A 20,146-nucleotide genomic window follows, 5' to 3' on the forward strand; every position below is an offset into this window, starting at 1 on the left:
AGGACAATCATGGTCCCTGTCATATGGGCCTTTGCAATAGAAGCATAGTTTCTTTCTGCGCAAATCGTTTGATGCTTCTGCATCCAAGGGTGTAGTGGATTTTCCTTTGGTTTCAATACTCTTCCCTTTATTCTTATCAAACTTCTTATTGTCTCTGAAAGAAGTAGTACTCTTGGAAATGAACCTACTAGAAGGTGTTGTTAGCTCCATACTCCGCGCTTTCCTCATGGCCTCCTGAAGTGTTGGTGGATCAAATGCCTTAATCCACCCCTTGAGGGGTTCGGACAATCCTTCTGTGAATAGGATAACCAACCGTCTCTCAGACACATCCTGTACCATAACTGACAACCTCTGAAACTCACTAATATAAACCTCCAAATTGCCTGACTGTCTTAACTAAGCAAGGTCGTGAAAATAAATCTCCGGATCCTTTTTATCAAAACGTTCAACCAATCTATCCACAAAGTCCTGGTAAGATGTCACCTGGTTGTGCTGCAACGTAACCATCCCTTGTGACCACCAATCATGAGCTGCTCCCTCCAAATGCAAAGTGGCATATCTGATGGCATCTATCTCTGACATAGGCCTCAATGCCAGGAATGTATCCAACTTGTGAACCCAAGCCTATGCTGTCATCTGACCACTACCATCGAAGGATGGTAAAGTAAGTTTGCTAACAGCTCGCTGCAACTCACTATCATGACCTCCTCTAGACCTCCTATTCTGACGGCTGCTCATCATATGCTCTCTCCTTTGGTTCAGATAGCGATCAAAGTTCAATAGTTCACGCACATGCAGGGGTAATGCTTGCCATTCAGCAGTAGCAGCTCTGAGATCATCCTGAAAATCATCTGGCAATTCGTCCTCTCCTATCTCCTGAGCTTCCTCCCTTAGGAAAGTGGGACGAGTAGGCCTATTTGCTGTCCATTATCTGCGCCTAGGAGCACCCTGTGAGCCTGCCACACTTCTATTATCATGATCAAGTGTACCTCTACCTTGTTCCTAAATCCTGGGCTGAACAACTCTCTCCATTATGGTAGTCAAAGCTTGTAGTGACTGAGCTATTTCTTGCTGTTCGGTAGTCATGATTCTGTAAAACTCTCTGGTTTCATCGTCATCAACTCTGGGAAATCTAGGTGGACTCTGTGACTGTCTTTCACCCATATCTCTGCCCTTAAGTATTGTTCTCCTGCGAATATAATATCTGGAATATGGTTGCATAAAATGTTCTACCCAACAGGATGGCAAGAATACAGCTCTGATACCACTGTGATAACCCTTATTATGTGGGTCTTTTAAAAATAATATTGGACTGGGACAATTCGTCAAACACTTGTCATGTAACCTTCAGTTTGTATTATTTCCGAAAGGATTCACCAAGTAATATAGATGCAACAATAGGTAATAATACCATCGATATTCAAGGAAGAATTTTTTTAATTACAATTAAATTTTCCAATGTCTAATCACAATACAATAACAGACCTGGACTGAATAGGAACAATATCATTACCCAGTTGGTAAAGGAAAACCGATGCCGCTAACTCACCACCACCCTCTGTTCGGGCCTGAGCACGATTTCTTCAATTTTGGCGTCGATCCTAGCCGGCTCTGAATTGAGTCGGGTTCTGTAGTCGTTCTTGCTAATTTAGTGAGTCGCTTAATGTAAATCGAACTGCAGTTTGCTCTCCACCAAGTCTGATCAAAATCGCTTTGCAATGAGCTATATTTCACCCGCGGAATTTTACAAGACGGCGAATCAATACTTTGAACTGATACGATTTCACCCTCTCCTTTGTTTGGTGATCCGACCTGTGACCTGCGGATTTATTTTCTTATTATCCATACTCCACGGAAGCATTGCTGGACGGAAGGATGGCCCTAGAACTCGCTCGTCTACTTCTAATTTATTCACCTTGCGATCTGTCTATATAGATTCAAGTCTTCCACCCAAAAAATGCCCAACTTGATGAGGTCTGAGCCGGACTGGGTTCGAGTAAAACCAGGAAGCAACTTGCAAACAAATCCAACCATATAAATGTGCTACTGGTTTCCTTCAAGTACCCCCAATCTGTCAATAGTAAACTTCTTCCTCTGATATCAACGAACCATAAATTTGACCTTAGGTCACCAATCTCTGCCCAGATGAAGTGACTGAAATGTCACCTCCCAGTTTTTTTGCAATAATTCGGGTGATATTCCACACCCTCAAAATTGCTTATCAATGGGAGTTTTCGTTCCCAAAGATAGATTGAGAATTTGCAGACCAAATGACTACAAATTGCTCCAACTGAAATAGAAGTAGAATCCTCAAACCCGCTTGTCCAAATGGGTGCCTCTTGTCCTCTATTTATTCACTTTTTGAGAAGTCGCTGGAAGCTTCCAGAACAACTTATTATAATAACTTATTATAATGTATTTTATTATTAATTAACTTTATAAAATTAAATAAATAACTTTATAAAGTTAAAGTACAATCTCAATTCGATATTAAGACGAGTAGGCCCCACTTACTGGATAATAACTTTCTGAGAGCAAGAATGTAATCATCTATCAACAGAATGACTCTCTCTTCCAAAATTATTTGCCTACGAGAGTCAATGATAGGCAAATCCCTGGTAGAAGTTATGTTGCTAGAAACGGGACATGACATAGTGTTAGAGCATGATTCTGCCGGGCTACAATGTAAAAGATAAAAACACAAAACCATTTTTATGAATCTAAATGGATATACACATTTACTTAATTATCAATAAGAATACATAGATATTTATAAATAATAGATTATTTATACCAGCGAACTTGATTACAAAAAAAGGGTTTGGGAGCAAACTCAAATAAACATCATTAGACAATCATCTAAAAATTATTTCTCTAAAATATGAGAATCTAAACCTGTCTTAAAAAAAATTGAGCATTTTATTAAACATGAAGAAAATAATTGCTTGAGGACAAGTAATTTTAGGAAGAGCAGATTGTCATGTCCCTCTATGGAAGGCATTGGCACTATGTTCATCTTATTGAGTGGAACCTCTAAAGACAAAATTGCAATTATAAAGTTCAAATAGAACTTAACATAGGATATAAATATAATAGTAAATATTCGTATGTACAAAACTATCATATATTATCATCAATTATGATACATAATAAATAGACAAAGAAACATATTAATTAAAATACAAGATATATTTATAGAAGCATGCCAACCTGATTGTAAGAGGGAGAAATCAAAATTATGAATATATATATTTTGAGGAACTTAAATCTAAATATATAATTAACTCATGATATTACTATTAGGATTTAACAGTGTACTTTTTGAGTCGAACTCATTGACTCATGTTTCATGAGTAGTGATTCACATGAATCCATCTCTCATGACAATAAATGGAACACTTAGCACTCACTGGATCTAGGTGATGCTCATAGAGGTGAAGCACAAGACTTCCCAAGAGGTCACCCATCCTAGTACTACTACAACTCGAGCCCGCTTAACTATAGAGTTTCCTCCATGGTTAAACCCACTCTGCTTGCAACCCCATTTGCAAAACCTTCACCAAGTGTTGCAAGCATAGTGGGTTTAACCATAGAGGAAACTCCCTAGTTAAGCGAGCTAGAGATGGAGTAGTACTAGGATGGGTGGCCTCCCAAGAAGTCTTGATGCTTCACCTCTATTAGCATCACCTAGATCCAATGAGTGTTGAGTGTTCCATTTATTTTCATGAAAGATGGAACTCGTGAAACATGAGTTAATAAGTTTGACTCAAAAATAACACAATTAAATCCTAGTAGCAATATCACAATTTGACTTGCTATGGAAAAAAAACTCCTACTTATCATATAATTAACTCCTTAAATGATAATTAAGCATGAGTAAAATATATTAATATTAACCAATGTTAACCAACATTTATCAAGCCAACCTAACATCAATCAAATACCAACATCGACTCTTTATCATAATATTATTATGTTTATTTTGATCATGTTCAATTTTAGATCTTGCAACATAGTCATTGTGTATGACTTCAATTTACAACTTACAACATAGCCATTATACGTTACCTCAATTTCATTGCCTTTAATCATCCAATGAATATTGTAGGGATTTGGCTATTCATAAATGATCAAGGCAAAGTCATATATTTATTCACTTCTATTTAATGGGTCAACCTATTCTTCTTTTCAAATCACTATATTATAAACAAATCTCATACATGTTATCATTGCTTGGTCCTTATATTCACAAATAGATCTCTATTTACATAATGGCATTATGGGGCTATACATGATTTAAGTGCAATGATTAGTATTAAAGAAATTTGTTTAACAAAAGACACATCCCTTTTAGCATGGTCACTTATCATTACAAATGCAAGCTATAAGAAAACATTAGTAGTCCTACCAATGTTGGGGGACATATAAGATGAAGTGTATAAGAAAAGTAAAAGGAGGATGGTCATAACAAAGAGAATGGGAGCATATTAGGTTGAACCAACATAACTACAGGAGATATCAAGTAAAACATCAAGACCACCACATTAGTTTGTGTAGTACAGTCACCAACCGTAAAAGGTATAGTATATATATTCTTTACCTTGAGAATTGTATTAATAAAGTAGTTTATACACACACACACACACAAGGGGTGTGTTCTCATTTATTATATAAGTGTATGAATGTGAAGTTTTAAAAGAACATAATGAAAATGATAATTTATTTATTTATTAAAATAGATAATATTTCCTAAAAAATTAATAATGTCCCTTATGTAGGGAGGATCAAAAATTCCTAGTGTTAGTATCAAAGATGGGTGCAAATCCCATTTGGCTAGCATGATGGAGTAGAATACAAACTCCTAGTGTCAGTATGAGAGATGGGTATAATTATCCATTTGGGTGACACAACAGAGATTTTATAGGCTTGGCATTAGAGATGGGCGTAGTTCCCATTTGGCCAACACTACTAAATGGATACAACTTCTATCATGTTGGTATGTGAGAATCATCTCCATCTAACCAACATGCTTGGGGTTAGTATAATGGCAAGAATATTTTGATAATGTCAACATATGCATATGTGCTAAGGCCTTGGATAGGGAATGTCCCTTGCAAGAAGAACCTTAAGGGGTGCACTGGGTGCACTCCAGAGAAGATGGCAGAATAACTAAGGGTTAGAAAACTTGATCTGGAGACATCTTAAGGTTGGGGTTAGGTTAGAGGGTAGAATAGTATAGTTAGACTTACTATTGTTTAAATTTTAACATTTATTTTGCAATTATTTCTTATCCCAAGCTAACCTTAATAGTGGGGACATTACATTATACTTGATAAATCTCTTCAAGAAAGATGTAGAATCCTCCACCTCTTCTTTTTCCTCCTCTTTCACTTCCACTAACTCCTTTTACTCCTCCAAACACTCCTTGCTCTCATTTTCCCTCTTCTCTGTGTTGTAGAAAGCAATGAGAAATGGAAATTTGAGAAAAAACAATGCTTGGAGGAGTTTATTAAGGCTTGGAATGGAACCTAAAATACATTTTCAAAACCTAAAGAAAAGTTAAATTTGTTTTTTCAATGGGTCATCGTTGTCGATGAGTGAAGTCCCCTTAGATGGTTTAGGGATGTATGAGCATCCAAGCATTTAAAGGACTTCTACACATCCTTGCATCCCTAGCGGTGCTAGGTAGTGCAAATGTGGAGGTGGGAGGACACCCCATCCGCATACCCTCATCGCCAAGATGTCTACGTGCTAAAAATGTGGGGGTTTGTGGGGGAAGCGTCCCCATGTTTCATTGAGATATAACCTTATCCAAGTACACATTGCCTAAAAACAAATATCTGGTAATATTGAAGGAGAGCAATAGTTATGAAAGTTACTCACAATACATGGAGGCAGTGTAAAATCTCTTCTCCAATAAAAACATTAAAACCCTTATTTAATAGAAAGATGGAAATTCCAAGCATAGCTAGCAGCTTGATCATTGGCAACCATGGCACTATCTAAAGAATTTCCAATCTCAACATATTTTGTGTAAGATGAAATCACAATGGGAAAATAGAGATCAACACCAATTCAAATGAAGAATTACAGAACCTCGTCACTTCCATCAGAAGCTAATCATCTTCAAAATGAGCAAAAATGGTGGTTAATATCCAAATATTTTTCCTTCTATTTCTCAAAAATTAGATTATTTAACAATAGATTTTACTAAGTTAATCTTGCAATTGTAAATTAACCAACAAATAAATCTTATTAAATAACAAAGATCCCATTATGAACATGAGGTAATTATACATTAAAATAATTTAATTAGCTAGCATTAAATACATGAGTTTAAGATGAAGTAAAAGAAGAATTCTAACAAATAAATGATACGAGATCAATATGAAGTTTGATTTTGTTACATTCATTGTCCATTGCTCCATGCCTTACTAACAAATAGGTTAAGTGTTTACTAACAATAAGATTTGATTAAAAGCTAGGTTTCAATCCAAGATATCTCTTTGCATACTATACATATATTAGTCTACAGATTGGCATGCTAGTTTAGTTAATCCTTATAACCTTCCAAAAGTGATTTGTTTAAGTATTAATGATTCTAGGCACTTTAGGCATAAGGTTAAGCATCTAACATTTAATATTTTCAATTATCTTTCCAACGAGCTATAAAACTAAGGTGTTTGATTAAATATTAACTGAAAAATGGCAATCTTTGTCAAACTAATTAAATATAGCTCAGTATTACACCCAAACTGTGGAAATGACTGAAAAGCATCAAAATTGAAAATTGGTTGTACATGAATGACACTAATGATGATAGATAATTGGATCAAACCAGGTGACTTGCTATAAAAAGATGCTCTCTCCAATAATCTTGGAGAGTGCACTGGAAGCCGAAAATAATCATAGAAAGTGCCCTTCAAGTCCTCTAGGCATTCCAAACTCGCTAAACAACCACTTTAATATGACCCTCACATCCCAAAAGGACAAAGTCAACTATAAAGTAGGAGAATCCAAAAATGGCCACATTACATGATCAATGATACTATGATAGTGATAAAGATAATTGTCTAAGTTGTCAATTTTGATCTCCACCCCAAAGTCCCCTCATTGTAGTCAAATTTCTTTATGAGAAGAGATCCCAATAACTTGTTGGGGTCTAGGAATGGAAACTCCAATGGAGTTGAGGGGTACCATCCTTCAAGGGATTAGGGGAAAACACCCCCAATGGGGTCAAGGGGCAATGCCCCTCAAAGGCATTTGTGGACAACTCCCTCGACAACATTGAGGGGAAACACACCTCATGGGCATCTAAGAGAAACACCCCCAACAAGGTTGATGGACAATGCTCCCACCACCAAGCCAAATTAAGGCCTTTAAAACCACACAAAACTTAATGTCCCATAACATTTCACAGTTTTATCTCTTACAAACGGAATTAGTTATTTGGCACAATTTTGTAAACAATATTTACTCTCCAAGTAGTGTGTGAAAGTGTGAGGGATGCCCATACATTTATTGGGAAAAAAACGAAAAAACTTTCAACTTTTTTTCTTCATTTCTTTTGTTTTTCTTTTTTAACATATTTGGAAAGTATTCTTGTCCAAGTCACTGATTTTTTTGGTAAGTACTCACTTCTAACGTAATTTAACTCATAAGTAGCTTGACGAGCTGAAAAAAGCACGAGTACTCGCCAAGTTTGCCAACTATAGACACTACACCAAGTGAGAAAGAAACAAAACTATGCAAGAAGGCAACAACAGAAAGAGAAAAACTATATGCTCATTCATACTTGAAATGTTGAATGTTGGTTTCAAATAGACATGCCTAAGTAGGAGTACCAGTGAAAGAGAATTAGTGTTCAAGGCACTAAAAACAATCATAGCAAGTATAAAATAATTGGAAAAATCTACCCATCGACAAGGAGTAACAAACATTGGGAAGTTAGAAGCATTGATTGCAGGTTTTTCTTAAAAGCAAGATAGGTTTATTCATTTTTGCCTTAGTTGCTGATTTGGGATCCAAATCCGATTTGGGCACGCAAATCAGATTCATGAAAAAAAAATCCTATTATGTATTCGTGTGTGTGTGTGTGTCTATAGAAATATGTATGTGTATGTGTGTGTGTGTATAGAAATATGTGTGTGTGTGTGTGTATAGAAATATGTGTTTGTGTGTGTCATAGATACAAACAAATAAGAGAAATATACAACGAGAGCAAAATAGAGAGCAAATTTGAGGTGAAATGTATCTGGATGTTGAATAAAAGGGTCATTTTAGGGTTAGAAGGCAAAAAAAATTTAAAAAGTCATCTTAAATAAGTTGGATCCACTTAAAAGCTTGGCCTGCCTATGGATCCTTGATGATTCGGGCAAATTTGCACTTCATCCTTGAGGATTCGTGTTGGATTCATGTCGATTCAGACATGATCCTTGTTTTACACTATAGATTAGTTTGGATATGCTGGCCCGTGAATCCAAACGAAACACATATCCGAATCTGGATCAAACCTGAACCTAGCCTCCCAGACATGAATCTAGTAACTAGAATTTTTACTTCAGAGAATTTGTTCATCCTTATGCTCTCATCTTCTCTCTAGTTTCGGATAATTGTGTGTAAGCACATAACAGTTCCCCCTATATAAGGAATCAAGTTGGAGGCTAGTTGTTGGATTTCTTTCATTGATGATCCCTTGTATTGACAAATTGCAGGGAGTCTCACATACCTCACACACAGTCATACTAGAATTTCCTACATAATTGGCATGGTCTCTTTATTTCTGCAAGAATTTCATGAGCTTCATTGGAGAACTTCCAAGCATATATTGCACTTTATATAGAAGAGGCATTCATATGGGATGCATTGTGTGACAGGCCAAGATACAGACTTGGTACGATATACAAATTGTCATTGGGCTGGTGATTCTAAGGTACATAGGCACTTAACAAAACTTGTTTAGTCAAGATCCATTTCTTATTTTAACCTCAATTGCACTTAAGCAGGGTGTTGTGTAGGCTATTACATTTACTATTAGGTTTACTTCAGTACCTTCCTTTTTATTACTTAGGTGAGATAGGATAATGAGTTTATGTCTTTCCCTTGCTTTTAACATCCTTCCCTATCCTCATTAAATTTGGAAAATCAGAGGCTATATATTGTTACTCTTTCCATTCATTTAAAGATCAAATTGAATACAATGGTTGCATTAGATTTTATTTCATCATAATGTTTTATTTCGGAGTAGATTTATTGCTACAAGTTTGTTATCAAACCTAACAAAGAAGAAGCCATTTCAGTAGCTATAAAAGTCCAAGAATGAAAAGTGACATATCCAGGTCAAATTATCAAGAAACAATTAATGTTGATGCTAAAAAAAGGCTTAAAAGATTATGGTGAACGAAACCAAATCGACTACATTGCTTCAACATGTGCATACATTCCAAACACAGTATATAGAAAAATAGATATTTCCATCCACACTATCCAATTGACAGAAACAGAATTAATTTTGCTATAAGTATCAATGAAAATTGAACCTTATGTGAGAGAACTCACGTTCTAGCGATGTCTAAGGCGTCATCCTCTTCAATTCCCATGAGATTCCTTCGAAGGTCCAATCGGACCTCCATATTCACTGAAGAAAGTTTAACTTTGAATGTCACTTCATTGCAAGGTACATTAGGATCACCTGATTATCGCACAATAAATGAGTTAATGACTCATAATGAACAAATTCTAATTGTGGCAAAAGAAACATGTGTGGAATACATTGGATGGAACATATGATTGCTATAAAACTGCCTATGACTATCTTGATTGCATAATATAATTGTATCAAATTAGATATAACATAAAAATATAGCCATTAGTAGGTACGAATTGGGATACATCCTGCAAATCGATCTAATTATATTCCAACAATGGCAATTAATTAAGAACATATGAAGTTCTTTGTTTTCTTAAACTTCCTACATTTATCTAAATCTAATGGTTCTCTTTTTGTTGATATATGAACAATTAATCGATAAGTGGGAATAGCAATAACAAATTTAGTTTAGAAAACGGCCATGTTCTAATATATTACATGTCAACTATTTCTTTCTCATGATGTTCACATATAGTAATTTTTATAATAAATGAAAAGTAGTCTACAAATGAAAAGAGTTGATTTTACAAAGGAAATGCAAATGTATAATACTGGGAAGAAAATTAACAATCATATAAAAGTAAGAATGGCCACTGATGTGAGTCTATAAGCTCTGCAAAAGAAATGGCCAAAAGCTTGATACAGATCAGAAATTCATAAAACATATTTTTTTATAGATGCTATTCACACAACTGTAAACTTCTTTAAGTAGTCCATCCCATCACACTGGTCAAGATGCAAAGGATAAAATCAGCCAAGAAAATAAGTGATTTCTGGTTGTTCAGCTTATGCATCCATTTCCCATGTGAAAGATGAAAATTGGAAGAGAGGCCTAAGACACACCTGGTTATTAAATGCGACGTCAGCTTAAACCCCTATTGTTTATCAGGTGTTAATAATATCAAGGTCATTGCTCCAAAAAATATTGTTTGCTGAAAGAAGAAAGTTGTAGATTGACCAATCATAACCAATTGAGGATAAGAAGAAACATGATAGCAAGAATTTGTTCATGAACATATTGAAAGTGAAATTACTTGATCTGAAGCTGAAAAAAAGAAGCTGGTGGCACTATTAATGAAAAGGCCTATAAGAAATAACAGATACCAAAAGGATTTGTTGGTCTAGAAAGGTCCACGATAAAATGAAATCAAACCATATAAAGGCAATGATTGCATTATCAAGATAAGTTGTCAGTTCAAAAGAACCTCTTTCAGGTCATAGAATAAACTATTAAGTATAAATGCCCACACAACCAAAATCCCATATATACCAATCTCAACATGTGTTTCTTATGTTGCATTTCATAATGACCTGAAGTAAAATAGTCAAGCAACAACAATTCATAACAAACTTGTATCTGATCAGTTCTTTTCAACCAAAACTATATTAGTTCAATTTAATACATCACCTAGCTAACGGTTAAAATAGTCCATATGGTGAACATTATATGAATCCTTTATAGTAGACAAGATTTTTAGCTATGATTAAAGACTTAAGTTGATAAACAAAAGCAAAATTAATTACACAAACTTCATCATGCAAGCATTAAAACGATAATAATCATATTCCACATAAAATAACAGGCCTTAAAAAAAACTGATTAAATAAAATGTGCACATTGTTGCAATCCTTCCCATACATATGCAAATTGTACCAAACACAAGATCACTCACACTTCAAAATAACCAAGGGACACTGTCACCAACTGTTCATTGAAGTACTAAATGAAAACAAGCTTGAATCTAATTCTAGAAAATCTTAAATCATAATGCAATCAGTATATAGTTTAGTATTTTCAAATCCAAAGCTTTTAGCCCACAGCTAAGTTGTCCCTTCAGTAAGATATCTCAATATGTTTGAGCAAACTGGAGCATACCAAGGATTTTATTTGCTATAATTTCATCATTGGTATAAGATACTTTCACTATTTCCAGGCCATGGGGACCATACATCCCACTCCAAAGTCCAGCAAGCTCCTGACCTGGCTTTGGTTCATCAACTTTAAGCTTTCTGTATGCAGATTTGTTAATCCTATTGCTTCTTGAGAAGCTTTTTGTACCTGAAAAAGAATATAAAGAACTTGTAATAAACAGGAAAATGAATTTTTTAAGAAACCAAATATTGCATGTTCAAAAAGACTCCAAGAAGATAACAAACACAATTCAGGTGATTCTGATGTTTGAGAGAGGTTCAACACTATGATTGTTAGCAAACACAAAGAAACTGCCTAGAAAACGCCTATTTTCAGTCCATAAAGGGATATTCTTTCAACATTTTCTACTTCCAGATTGCAAACAGAAAATTACCCACAGATGAAATGCACATAACAAAATAGTGTTTGTAATTGACTTGTGTTAGATCCTGCATCCTATTAATGACAAATTCTCAACTACAATAATTGGGCTAATAAATAGTATAAAATATTCAGACTAACATGTATTAAGCACCAACTTGCAATAATTGTAATGTCCCCATTTTTAGTAGGTTCTTGCAATTAGCTTGGTCAGTTCACCATTGCGACGCTCGTGAGATGACAGTGGGATTTGAGAGTCCCACTTGTGGGTTGTAGGCTCTCCAACAGCTTATGGTGTATTTTGGCTCCGTTTGAGGAACTTACTATTTATAGTAACTCAAACTGTTGGTTCCAATGAGCTCAGTTGAGTTAGAAAAGTTGAGTGATGCTCTTAGTTTTTATTTCGAGCTTCTCGTTTGGGCTCCAAGAATCATGGAGGGAGCACCTATTTATAGTACATCACCTCGTCAAGTTCATTCATTGTCTTTCTTCATCAGCATCACTTTGGTGTTGTCAGATTTCGATTTTCATGCTTCTTCATATGCTTTCACAAGACAATTAAATTATTATTAATCTAAATATGTTGAGGTGGCTATTTTTCCCAGTGTTCTATATTGGTCACCTCAGTATCATAGCTCTATTGAAACTGGATTTGAAATTTTCAATTCGTAGGCACAAGAAATAACGGCCTTGTGTGTCAGAATATTATGTTATGGTGGAAAAGGTCATTTTTGGGAGCCAAAAGCAATTAATAAATTACTATAATGGCACTTTATTATATTTTAATGTTATGTGGAGAAAGATTCTTAAGTGGAGTTCATTTGGGAAACTTGTACCATTTGGAGATTATAAATATGAGCCCATTTGATGAGAAAAACATCTGATTGAATATTATTTTTCTTTTGTTGTCTTTGTGACAAATCTGAAGTTCTGATATTTGTGCACTTGCTGAAGTATAAGGGTTTGGGATCTACAACTGAAGTATTGAAGATTCAATTCTGAGATTTGTTTATGTTCGAATTTGAGTCTTTCATTACTGTACTACTGTTGCTTTGGAAAAAGTATTGTGCTGAGAGTTCTGGCAATTATTCTAATCTAAATTTGGGACAATCATGATTGGAGTCTCACCTGGTAATATTTCTACAGCCCATACTGTTCTTAATGTTGTTCTAAGGGCTGCCATTCCTTTATAGAAGATTGCACATCTCTATTGACTGATTCATAGGCATTCATTCCTCTTGTACTGGCAGGGGTTTCTAACTGTTTCTTCCAACGCCCAAACAACTTGTGTTTGGCGTGAGGGTATACTGTTGTATCTTGCAGTTGGAGGAGTTGATACTGAATTACTGTTGGACGCCATTCTATTTACTGTTGGGATGCAATTTTCAGATGTTAATTGAAGGGTATTGTTTGTGAATTAGAGCAGCTATATTCCTCTAGCTGCTGACATGAGGAGCCAGCTATTTGGTGCAATAATATAATGAGTTTGAGCACCTGACATATTTCTGCATTTGGCCTGTGAGTATTCTGTTCCAAATCAGCATTTTGTTGGGCATACAGATTTGTTAATTGGGGCTGCTGTTGCACATCCTTTTCTTCACTTTGGAGAGTATAGCTGATTCATGAGGCTGCCTCTAACAGGCATTTCAGGTTCTTCCCATTTGTGATATCGAATCAATATTTTTGCATCATCGTTTGTCAATAAATATATTGCAAAATTTCAGCACTATTATTAAATATTTTAATTTCAGAATTTCCATGTTTCTTCCTTATGCACTAGTAACAGTTAAATCAAAGGGCATAAAACACAAAAAGAAAAACAAATAAACTTTGAAATCCATCAACATTGAAGAAGAGAGATTGGTCAGGTTTCCTATGGGGAACTCATAGCTTGCTTGCCAAGTGTTTGACAAAATGTCAAACAACTACTTAGCATAGAAATTTGGTGTGTGTCTGAGACTCTGAGCTATAAACAGTAAGGGTTATTACAATAACTGCCTCAGTATGAGCAATATATATCTGAAGGCAAATGCAAAAGGATAAGGTAGGGCATTATGATATCCATAATTGTTAAGAAAGCACTTAAAAAAAGGAAACTTGAAAATAGGATGAAAAATATAAACTTGGCACACTGGAATTGGAATGATCTCCACACTGAATTTAAACTGCCCAAATGGGTACTGGTACAGGTACAAGTACATGGGTACAATACACGGACACAACATTTTGTTTTGGGAGGTTCTAGGTAACCGATGTGCTCTCTGTAGCTCTGGAGGCAGGCAGATGCTTAAGGAAGCGGAGGTGGAGCTAGGAACCCTACACACCATAAGGCATCAGAGGGCCCAGGATGTGCTTTCAGGGAGCATCCATAGGGCACCTGGGAGACTCTGTCAGCATTTGCAGGCCTAGGAGTCAAACTTGATGCTTTTTTTAAAAAAACAACTTAAAAACATGTGCTTTAAAGTTTAAACCATTTTATATCTTTTTTTTCCTAAACCCTAAAAGAGGCCACTCATTCTTTGTTCATCTCATTTTGTTTGCAACTAGGATCTCTTCTCATTTTGTCTCCATTTTGGCATTTTGAAGGAAAGGTGGTTATTGTTGAAGAAGATCATTCATGGAGTGCTAGATAACTTCCACAAAGGAGTTCTAAGCATCTAATTTATGCATTGATCATATTCTTGAGTCCTCTAATAAATTGTTTTGATATTTGATGAGCTTTTCCAAGTTGGGGAAGTAATTTTTCAATTTTTTTTTCATTTTTAAAAAAATAAAGGAACAAGTTCAACTATCTATTTTAATATTTTTGTACCATTTTTTGCACTTGTATGCTTGATGTTCATAGGCTTTTTTCTACTTAAAATTTATTTCATTTCTTATTATAACAAGAAATTAGATTGTATCGTGCAAGAATGGCCACCAGTGGTAATCAAAGTTTAATGGGACAGCAAGCATCCAATAGATTCAAAATTGATGTAGGATCTCCTGTATGGAGATATACCACAAGATTATCACAGGTTTCAAGAGGTGGCTCATATCTTTCGAAGTATCACGTATGTGAAAGTAAAAATACATTCAAAAGTTCATATTCTCAGGTCAAACTTCATTTTATGGGTCCTTGTAAAAGAATGGGAATGCACAAAAATAAAGATGGACAGGGTATGTCTAAGGCACAATTAGCACGATATATAAAAGAACAAGAGGTTGATAAATTGGCTAAAAGATCAACACAAAGTTCCTATCAACCTCTACCTGGAATGAACAAAATGCAATGACCCATTGAACCAATGGTATTCTCCATGCCACCATTCTTGCAAGTTCCTATTGGGAAGAGGAAGAGGAAGAAATAGAAATTACCACCCATAAAAGAGGACACAAGATTTACAATAGAGGCAAGAGAGCTTGCTAATCAAGTCATTGCATGTTGCCTCTATGCCAATGGTCTTCCTTTCAACTTCGTGAGATTGCTACATTAGAAGGACACGGTGGCAACCATCAATAAAGCATCAGATGATTACACAGGTTTTGGGTATGAAAAGGTTTATACCACCCTATTGCAAAAAGAGAAGACTTCTATAGATATTTCTTCAACCAATTAGAAATTGTTTCTATTATTTCTTATGGATGCAAAGTTATAAGAAACCGGTCATTGATTAATGTGTTTGCGAAGTCCCCCAAAGGGGCAATGTTTTTAAAGGTAGTTGATTTTGAAGGGGAGGTGAAAGATTCATAATTCATTTCTAGAATTCTCATTGAGGCCATAGAAATGGTGAGTAGTGAGAAAGTGGTCCAGGTAATTATAGATAGTGCCAAAACTTGTAGAGTTTAGTTGCTTTGGTTGAGGGCCAGTATGAACATATTTTTTTGACACCATGTCCCATGCACTCCCTCAACTTGGTCATGCAACAAATTGGCACTCAAATAGATTGGGTGTAGAAAATCTACTAGGAGGGGAAGGAGATACAAATGTTTGTGATGAACCATCAAATGTCACAATTGATATTCAAATAAGATAAACAATAGGAGCACCAAACAATGTTCACGGAAAGAACTAGCAAGAAAGCAAAAGGACAAACCTAAAAAAAGACTAAATACTCCTCACAAGCGAGTAGCCCAAAACCGAAGGATACTATTCAGGGTGAGGTTGTGCCATGGATCATTTTGAGGGACCGCTGGAGATAAGTTGAAGCTATCCAGTGTGACCTCTACGGGGTCTCACAGATATGGTATGATCCAAAGGACCAAGTGACCGCTTTTGCCTTGGGCAGGAGACATCAACATGAAGGAGGTGATGTGCTGGTCAGAATTCTTCCTTGATAGAAACAAGAGCCACAAAGTATGGTCAAGAAGCCTTATAATCTCCTAGAGATAGAGGGAAAGACACCGTTGATCAATGCATCTAAAAAAAGAGGAAATGAACTTATACTGTCTAAACAAGCAATGGAACCTCCCCTGATCTCATACTATATGGGGCAACGGAAAACAAAATGGGTATCCATTTCTACCTCTCCTTGGGGCAAAGGCGACAAATCATGTGTAATGTATCGACGCCTTTGTGATGTCTGGAGATACAGGTGACTGGCCGTACGGAAACTAAATGAGGTCTGATGGCCGTACAGGAGGGTGGAACCAATAGCCGTACGGTGGAGTTTATCAACAATAACTTGTGTAACCTGTGTATGGATCCGTACGCACTTTGAAACAAGGTAAGCAAATGTAGGAAGTCTATTCGAGGGCCCAAAAGACCGTATGGCTGTTCTAAAGAGGCCGTATTCTAAATGAAAGTATGATTATAATCCAATGTCAGGACAGGTCGTACGAGAAGTGCAACAAACCGTACAGTGGATAAGACTGTCGTATGGGGAGTTGGAATGCCATATGTTACTCAAGGAGGAAAGAGTAAATGATAATGAAGCCTTACGGTGCTATTTGCCTAGCAAGGAAGTCCGTACGAAAGGTGGTGTGCAGCAGGAGAATCCGTACGGGGTTCAATTTAGAGAGTTCTAAGACCAAAGCTGAACAAGAGGGTGAAGGCAGTACGAATAGAGGGTTGGGGAGGAGTGAGTAAAGCAAAAACACACACAATGACAGGATCACAATGTCGCATGTACATACACAGAATGTTGATTAAAATTACACAGCAAGAAAGAGAGTTGAATACGAATATTGATTACTGCCAAACGATAATACTCTGATTTGTCAGATATACAGAGATGAACACCAACGAAATAGGTTGAGGGCTAAGTCCCACCGAAACCACGCAAGCCAAATAGGGAAGATCTTTCACTTCCAAAATGGCAAACAATGCCAAACTCCAACAAGAATCCGCAGTACAAGACATATAATCCAAAAGCATACATACAGACTACCTATAGCTATGCTTAAATACCCGTCGAGAAACCATTCCGAGGGTGTACAAAGATAGCCGACGGTGACACAAACTACGCAGACAAAATAAAATGGGTTTGAGATAAATTAAATCAATCGGCCCGTTACAAAGTTATATTAAATACATTTATTTAATAGCGGGGACATTATAGTCCTCCCGTCCCAAAATTTGCTTGTCCTCAAGAAAATGCAAACCTTCCGTAATCAGCTCCTTCAATTCCAAGTTAGGTACTAAGTAGATCTTCCCGTCGAAGTAAATGATGTCATCAATAACTTTGTATCTTTCATTGTGTACACAACCATCCATCAACTCACATGCAAAAGTGTTTTTGGAATACTCGGCCAATAGATGGGCCCGCCAATTATCCACGGGATGCGGTGAGGTGTTGACTATCTAGTTTTTACTTATAGCATCTGGGGCCAAATCCTGTTTAAAAATTGCCTCCATCTTCTTGATTGTGACTTCCCTCGATCCTTTGTTTCACATTCCTCTTAGCAACACCTTTTTGCCATCCGTCTCAAATGAAAAGTCCATCCTTTTGAAACTTTGAGTGTACTAGTCAAGAGTTTCCAACCATTGGATGCCCAAAATGATATCAATATCAACCAAATCTATGACAAAAAAATCATCTGCGAGGGTATAGTTTCCCATGGAAATTGGTAGCCATGGAATCACATGAGTGCAAGGTAACAAGGTTCCTCTTGCAACCTTAACCTCAAGTCCTCCATGCTCAACTGCGCACAAACCCTTATTAGTGACCAAAGACGAATTGATGAAATTGAGTGTGGTGCCACTATCAATCATGATTGGGATTCGTTTTCCGTAAAGTGTGTCATGAACTCTAAAGATACCACCTCTAGTCGGTGTAGTAAGGGTAGCAATGGAACCCCCTTTTTGTATCAAGGCATTTATTCTCTCCTGCTGGGTAATTTCTTCATCAGTTGCTGCAAGTGTTTGTTCTTCGTCGTCATCAGGCATCACCTCAATGTAGTGAATCTTTCCCTTCCCGAGGCAGCAATGACCAAGACCCCATGGTTCTTTGCATGTGAAACAGAGCTTTTTCCTCCTAAGCTCTTGCCGAGAATCCTCATCAGACTGAGGTTTTTTCTGAATTGGCTCGTCTTTATCTTCTTGCAGGGATGGTGTTGGTGTAACTGCTTGAGTTTTGGAGGAAAAGGTGGTCATGTCACGTACCTTCTTAATAGCTTCGTTGAGTGTACACGGGTTGAACCCTTTGATCCAGCCTCTCAAAGGCTCTCTCAGCCCATCCATAAATAACACAATCTAACGTCTTCCAGAGATGTTTGTGACTAATACTGACAGCCTTTGGAATTCAGTGACATAGTTATCTACTGTGCCTGTCTGCTTTGGCTGAGCCAGATCTTTGAAGTTTAGCTCAGGAACCTTCCCATCGAAACAATCAATGAGTCTCTCAGTGAACTCAATATAAGAGGTCACTTGGTTGTCTCCGAGAGTGACCAGTCCATGATGCCACCACTCATGTGCCACTCCTTCCAGATGAAGTGCTGCGAACTTGATTGCTTCCTCTTCGGGCATTGGATTGAGTTGGAAATAGGTATCTACCTTTAGTACCCACAATTGTGCGGTAATGACTCCAGATCCATCAAATGGCGATAAGTTTACCTTTCCGACCTTTCTCATGAGATCATCATTAAAATAACTGTGATTTCCTCCACTAGAATATCTCATTCTTAGATCAACAGTCTCTATAAGATATATCACCTTCCATATTTGCATTCCACCAATCTTCCCGAAGTTTTTCTTGCATTTCCTCAAAAGTGGGCTCTCTTCCCTTGTGTGGTGCCTCCGTCCTTGGAAGGAAGATGGGTATCGAGGATTGAGAGCGAGAGGGTTGAAAGTTTGTCCTTCCCGAAACAGAATCGTCGCTATGCCCATTTTGTTCTCCTGATGTCTTTCCCTTGGCCAATTTTTGTAGATTTTCCTGCATAAGCCTTTGGGTTTCGTTGATTTGCCTTTAATTTTTGTTCAGCTCTCTTAAAAGATCCATGTGTTCAATCGTAGGTTCCTAATGATCAGCCATTATATCAATAAGGTTATTGCGTCTTCTCCTCCGAGTATAAACTTGCATTCACTTCCACAAGCAGGCAAGATCAAGGGCTCTGATACCACTGTAATGTACCGACACCTTCGTGATGTCTGGAGATACAAGTGACTGGCCGTACGGAAACTAAATGAGGTCTAATGGTCGTACGGGAGGGTGGAACCAATAGCTGTACGGTGGAGTTTATCAACAATAGCTTGCGTAACCTGTGTATGCATCCGTACGCACTTTGAAAAAACGTAAGCAAATGTAGGAAGTCTGTTCAAGGGCCTAAGAGGCCATATGGCTGTTCTAAAGAGGTCGTACGGATTCTAAATGAAAGTATGATTATAATCCAATGGCAGGACAGGCCGTACAAGAAGTTTAAACAATCGTACGATGGATAAGACTGTCGTATGGGGAGTTGGAATGCCGTACGTTACTCAAGGAGGAAAGAGTGAATGATAATGAAGCCTTACGGTGCTATTTGCCTAGCAAGGAAGTCTGTACGGGAGGTGGTGTGTAGCAGGAGAATCCGTATAGGGTTCAATTTAGAGAGTTCTAAGACCAAAGCTGAACAAGAGGGTGAAGGCAATATGGATAGAGGGTTGGGGAGGAATGAGTAAAGCGGAAACACACACAGTGACAGGAACACAATGTTGCATGTACATACATAGAATGTTGATTAAAATTACGCTGCAAGAAAGAGAGTTGAATGCGAATATTCATTACCACCAAAAGATATACTCCAAT

General features: G+C 36.9%; 1 protein-coding gene across 4 annotated transcripts in view; it reads right to left on the reverse strand.

Moving 5' to 3' along the window:
• The window catches only part of LOC149558698 (putative F-box protein At5g39460), a 208,028-nt gene that overhangs the window by 59,316 nt on the left and 128,566 nt on the right, over positions 1-20,146 (reverse strand). For all 4 annotated transcript variants that reach the window (XM_089832799.1, XM_089832797.1, XM_089832798.1 and 1 more), the window contains exons 6-7: positions 11,526-11,708; positions 9,559-9,691 (exon numbers count right to left, since the gene is read on the reverse strand). In XM_089832799.1, coding sequence (XP_089688925.1) covers positions 9,559-9,691; positions 11,526-11,708 — 316 coding nt within the window. The remainder of the gene's footprint in view (positions 1-9,558; positions 9,692-11,525; positions 11,709-20,146) is intronic.

This window comes from Cupressus sempervirens, chromosome 5 (genome assembly GCF_028749045.1).
Source record: "Cupressus sempervirens isolate cs-2001-9-10 chromosome 5, ASM2874904v1, whole genome shotgun sequence".
NCBI classification, from domain to species: Eukaryota; Viridiplantae; Streptophyta; class Pinopsida; order Cupressales; family Cupressaceae; genus Cupressus; species Cupressus sempervirens.